This window comes from Cryptomeria japonica, chromosome 11 (genome assembly GCF_030272615.1).
Source record: "Cryptomeria japonica chromosome 11, Sugi_1.0, whole genome shotgun sequence".
NCBI lineage: Eukaryota > Viridiplantae > Streptophyta > Pinopsida > Cupressales > Cupressaceae > Cryptomeria > Cryptomeria japonica.
Window position 1 is genome coordinate 516,458,432 of NC_081415.1, and position 6,054 is coordinate 516,464,485.

Below are 6,054 nucleotides of genomic sequence, written 5' to 3' on the forward strand. Positions count from 1 at the left end.
GTGCACACCAAACCATTGTTCATGTACACAAAACAGATGGTACATACAGTCTCTAAAAACCTGTTAAATCTAAACCACAGGTAAAGCTCCACATGCAAGTTTCAACCCTCTTAGTCGATTCACTCCCAATCTGTGCAAATCCTCAAAAATGTTTTAGACAATCTAAAATATATTAGTATACAGTCTAGAGTAGAGTATATTGATAATACAGTCCCACAGTTCTCACTCGCCTGATCTAGTCAGCATCTTACATCTGGCATTTTTGAGATCTATCTGTACTTTTGTTTGTGTGGCAATGAGGCCCCCTAATAAACACAGTAGTCTGTAAATTGAAATTCTTTTTAGGAGTAATGTACGAGTGCTAATAGTTTTCATTCTCATTCTGCTGTTGAATATTTATCAGACCTGCATCTCTCCTTTTTCTTCAAGGTCACCAAGCACAAAGAATGGTTACAGGAAGCTGAAACATTTTAATTTTATTTGATTAAAATGTAGACTCCATAGTTTCCATATTATGGCCCTCTTTGTTGAGTGTGAAACACAATTTTCTCTTTTAAGTCCTTGTGATCAGAAAGCATTTACTATAATCCACATACATAAAATACAATCCACAAAGATGAATGCTGGAAAAGAATTTGCAACTAGAAGTAGATCAAGAAATTTCATATTATTGTGCTGAATGCAATTGATAAATCAATGCAGTTACAAGACAGCACTATGCGCTATATCACCAAGTAGCCAAGCAAATGGAGTGCTCTAAGCAATTTGGCTCGACTAGCTTCCAATTTGCAGGCATATAACCTAGTTGGTACATGGCTAAGACTACTCAGAACAATCTTTGAAATAAAGCCGTAATTGTTACAGAATTATGCTAATGATTAATACTCTGCTATAAGACCTCCACCAGCTAGGCAAATAAACTAATATTCCCAAACTGACGTTTTAAGAAGATTAATACTTTCACATTCCTCTAATTTATGAATAAATCAACCAATTGATGTATGTGACCAAATAATGAAGCAAAAGGACCAAATGGGCCACTAACTATCTGCTTGGCCTACAAATATTTGCAGGGAAATTAGCTGTACTCATCCTATGAATATTTGAATTTTGCAGGGAAACTAACTGCTCGCCCAGCAAATATTTGCATGAAAACTAACTGCTCATAACAGGTCCAAGCAAATACTTTTACATCCTTTTTGCATATCAATAGGATTTTATATGTTAAGAGGCTCTCCCTCTGTATCATGCTCCTTGTTTCCAACCCACGTATCAAGAGATCCTGCAACCAACCAAACAACAATATGTCAGAGGAAAATGTTACAAGGAATCCAATGGAAAAATAAATGTCGCCCCCTTTCCCACCTGCTGTGACATTTGTGATACATGAATTTGTGTAACTTACTTGTCTTGTGAATCTCTGCAACAACCATGAGTCGCCTCTGAAGTACTGAGGCCATGAAGAGGAAGATTGAACACATGCCAAACATGATCGTGATTGGGAAGGCATTGACCTTTCAAAACAAAAAGAAATGAGTAAAAATCTGTGAATTATGAGTTCTGAGAAAAATTGACCTTTCCAAGTAACTTACTTCCAACAAATTCTGAAATAACATGACAAGACAAAAATTTCAATAGTTAAATGTTCTACTCTGCAATTACTACCACTAATTGTTAATCTATATAAGAAAAAAATAAAATAATAGGATCCTGTGGGCTTACATTATAAAGAACAACACACACAAAAATATTCAAAGGCATGCGGAAAAAGTTCATTATTGTGCTTCTAGACTCCTCGGGAATATATTGTGATCGCATTTTCATAATTGAAGGCCAGAATATTCCTACACAGGCTTCAAACACACAAAATCCAAGAAGCTGGAGACGTCCTCCTGGTGAAATGCTTCCACCTTTTTCTGTGCTGGGCTCTATGAAGAACTGTTTGAAGCAGGAATAAGACATATTAAATATCCAAGATGCTTATGTGTTATCAGAAACCAAAAACAAAGAGACATCAGAAGAGGTAGAGCAATGACATACAGTTGTTGCAACAGGAAGGAGTAAGGCTGCTCCAGAGACAACGAATACAATCTGCATGTAGCTTTCCACCTTGAGTGATGAACGAGCCATAAGTCTAGAGGCCAGAGAACTTCCCATCATTGAAGCCAGCATAAATGTTGCAAATATGAAACCATGAGGAATATCCTGCTCATTTGGGCTCAAAGCAGGTGTCCAAAGAAACACAAATGTGTACATTGAACCTTCAAATAATGACTGAATAGCTCCCAGAAGTGCAATCTTCTCATCTATTCTACAAAACCGTTACAAGTGATCAATAAAGGAAAAACCTTATCACCTACTCATAATTCAATAGAAGCAAGATATTTGTAATTGAAGATAACAACTTGCCTGAAGCAATGGCCAAGGCAGCACCCTTAAATTGAGTAAGTAAATCCTTGCTCTCTGAAGGATCTCCGTAGTTCTCTGTCCAGGTGGAGAATATAATAGCCATACCGATAGCTAAGAAGCAGGCTGCAGCATCAAAAGGTGAAACTGGACCAAAACCTAGAGTGTCGGCGAGGGTATTAGCAAACAGCCCAGACAGAATGGCGACTAGCCCATTGCCCAGGAATATTGCCTTCGAGAAAGTCAACGATAGCCACTGTGCATCGAAATTCCTCTGCAAAGAACCAAAACTCCTAAATGAAGAGAAAATGATAAAACAAGCCTTGGTGGTCCTTCTAGTTCTTGTTAGAAGGATCAATATATTTTTTTCTTTTTCATAGTAATAGTCATTATTTCAAAGTTCAGATCTCAACATCTTGGTATGTATCATTACTAAACAGCAGGATATTGCTTAGGATATCTGATACAAGATGAAGGGGTAGCATCCATTACCTTGAAATGTTCAGCAACAAGCCATGACTCAAAAGCTGAAAATAGAAGAGATGTAGCAATGCCTCCTAGTATACGGCCAAGCATCAAGACTTTGTACTCAGGAAAATGCTTTGTAAAACAACTTAAAATGTAAGTTATGCAGTATGTTATGCAAGCCCTCTTGCGACCCCTGTGGACAGATAGAAGAACTCATTTATGTGCATATAGTTACAAAACATGCCAGGATCTAAGTACACTGCAAATAAACATTTGGCTCTGTAAATATCTTACTGTTTATCAGCTAGTGATCCAACAATTGTTCCAAAAAGCATAGATGACCCAAAACCTGCAATAAAGAGTCTTCCAATTTCTCCCTTGTTAAAGCCATACTGGCTGTAGAGGAAGTAAACATAAGGTCCTTGCAACCAATCTCCAGCTACAATTAAAAAACAAAGACCATTAGGAGGAGAAAATATCAATTTAGTATAAGGAGAGAAACTAAGCTGATTCCCAATACTGACTAAGTTATTACTTTCTAAAACTGTCGTGTCTGTGAAGATGATGTAACTGCATACAAATTGAAATGATTCACTAGTTACTGGTCAAATGAATCCAAGTCTTAGAGGTCAAATTCAGTTCTATATAGATGTCTCCCAGCATACATGTATAAGGAGAGAAACTAAGCTGATTCCCAATACTGACTAAGTTCTCATTTTGTAAAACTGGATAAAAACATACATGTATTTCTATTTTCTACTGACGTGTCTATGAAAATGATGTAACTGCATACAAATTGAAATGATTCACTAGTTACTGGTCAAATGAATCCAAGTCTTAGAGGTCAAATTCAGTTGTATATAGGTGTCCTCTAGCATATTAACTTTGAGGAAGAAAAAAGCAATGGCTCTGTCTTTGCCTTGCAAGTATAGGTACCGATCCACTTTAATGTACATGATCTCATGTCTTGCAATAACGATCTGCTGTTCACACGTTGAGATCACACAGCAGCAAGCGTGTCTTTCCTTGAAAGAATCTTTACAAAAAACTCAGTGTGTACGTTTGCAAATACATTGTTTCAATTCAATATGGGCAATGAACATATTAAATATAGCACTGCATAAGAATTCAAATTGCTCATGATACATAATTATTCTACAGGAAAGTCTAATCTAGATGTAGGTTAAATTTCAGCCATATTTTGACTGCTGTGGATGACAAAAGTGAAGAAGGTTGGTCCCTGGCATGTGTCCAAGTGGCAAATTAAAGAAAAATTTATGGATTACACTGTTCTAGCGCAACAATCTTTTAAGGAGATAGAGGACCATGTACATACTCTAGTGCAACTAGCAACTACATGACCCTTGAAGCCCCAGAAAAGAGCACCTTGAAGCTCAAAACTTCTATGTAGTTGAGATCCTAAATAGTTCACAAAATAGAAAGTGTGTTTACTTGAAAGATTATAGGATTTTCAATTAAAATATTAACACATGTATAATTGGACGCATCTAAGAATCTTATTTTCATTTCTAAGGAACATGGCATATATTTTGTTTTTTGAAAATGTGTTAATTACCCAAATCTGTTTTTCGATTTTTTTTTCCCCAAAAGTAACCAATTCATGAAAATTATCCCTTAATATAGTCTGATAACTATGTATACCACCCTGGTTCACAAAGAGTTTGTAATATGCTATTCTCAGTAACTAGACCAGCCAGATCTTGAAGTTCCTAAACTATTTCTTCGTTGTACATTCACAAAGATGTTCACAAAAAAAGCAAAATAATTTTATTGATACTTGATTAAAAAAAACTAGCATCAAGGATAAAATGAACATAGCAGGGCATTTTAAAGCATCTGCTCAGATAAACTGAAATTTATTGAAAAGTCTCAACTCAATAAATCAAAATATTTAATCCCACCAAGATCTAAATGTTCGAATTGCACAGATCAGTTGATATTTTTGGGAAAATCGTAACTTAAATGTCTTAAAAAGGCAAATAAGAAACAAATGACAGCATCGAAGTATAATGACTTCAGGCTCCTGGATCTTGAACCAAAACCCTCATACATTTCGATTCTTCATGTTGAACTGAGGTCATGCCACTTCAATCCTTGAATTATCACAAAATGCTGGAGAAATAAAAATGCGTAAGCCTTTTCAAATCATTGACTCGTCTACCCAAGCTAAAAAACATGCCAGATCTAAGATCTCCAGTAACAGCACCGCGAAAACTATTTCACAGTTACATTTTTCCAAATATTGCATTCAAACGCGCAAAACTCGTACCGAAAAACACCTACATTAATACTCAAATAACTTCCAACCGTAAAACACAACAAGAGCTTACCCATCATGAGACTGTACACCACAAGATAATTGTTCTTGAAGGAATTGAAAGGCCCCGAAGTAGAAATTCGATCTTTGCTGTTCTTGCTGAGCTCCAGAGCTGCCACAATGGACGACATGACAGCAAAAACGGCATAGTAAAAGATTTCCATTGTGGATTCACCCTTTGCAGCTGCAAGAAACTACTTCAAGTATTAAAACCCCCGATTGTCGTTCTTTGCACAGATGTGATCTTTGCGGTCAAGAAAACACATTGATCGAATCAGAAAAATGAAGAGAACGCGAATCCGCTCACTCCACACGTCGATCTGAGACGGAAAAAAAACTCAGAAAATGATGAAGAATGAATCGAGGGCTAATGCACAAGTAGCTCACTAAATATAGAGAAAATAACAGGCAAAGCGACTAGTTTTACTCCAGTAAATTATTTTAATATTACTGTATCTACTAAGGTAGGTAATAATCGGCTACCCTTTATAACCTCAGGGGAATCTTAGTAGGTATAACCAGCCGCGTGGACCCTACTTCTCGCAGTTACGTTATTAACAGCAGGTAAAGCAGAAGGATGGTTTTTTTCTTTGCCGGTTAAGCCCAAATGTTAGATAAAGCCAAATTTATAATAAATAATAACAAATCTCTTGTTTAAAGAGCCAACACACTTACTTAATTTTAAAATATCAAATTTATTTTACCTATGATTATTAAATAAAAAATTGTTTGGTTAGTTTCTAACATTAACTGTTATTAATTTTGTTTCTAAATATTTATTGTATTATTATAATATGTGGTGGGAAAAGTTACACTTCATAATTTAGGTAAGGTATCATCAT

General features: G+C 35.9%; 1 protein-coding gene across 1 annotated transcript; it reads right to left on the reverse strand.

Annotated features, from left to right (window-relative positions):
* Window positions 1–648: 648 nt before the first annotated feature.
* Window positions 649–5,663, reverse strand: LOC131062283 (uncharacterized). Its single transcript, XM_057995904.2, has 8 exons — window positions 5,226–5,663; window positions 3,169–3,313; window positions 2,899–3,067; window positions 2,410–2,680; window positions 2,041–2,306; window positions 1,723–1,938; window positions 1,406–1,514; window positions 649–1,282 (listed from the first exon to the last, which is right to left on the reverse strand). Exons 1-8 carry the CDS (start codon window positions 5,374–5,376, stop codon window positions 1,218–1,220), a joined length of 1,392 nt encoding a protein of 463 aa, XP_057851887.1. The 5' UTR covers window positions 5,377–5,663; the 3' UTR covers window positions 649–1,217.
* Window positions 5,664–6,054: the final 391 nt, after the last annotated feature.

Coding starts and splice junctions, on each gene's coding strand:
- LOC131062283 (XM_057995904.2), bottom strand. CDS start 5,376: ATGGAAATCTTTTACTATGCCGTTTTTGCTGTCATGTCGTCCATTGTG. Junction 2,307..2,409: donor TGCCTTGGCCATTGCTTCAG/GCAAGTTGTTAT, acceptor TTTGTAGAATAG/ATGAGAAGATTGCACTTCTG. Junction 1,939..2,040: donor TCCTTCCTGTTGCAACAACT/GTATGTCATTGC, acceptor TGCTTCAAACAG/TTCTTCATAGAGCCCAGCAC.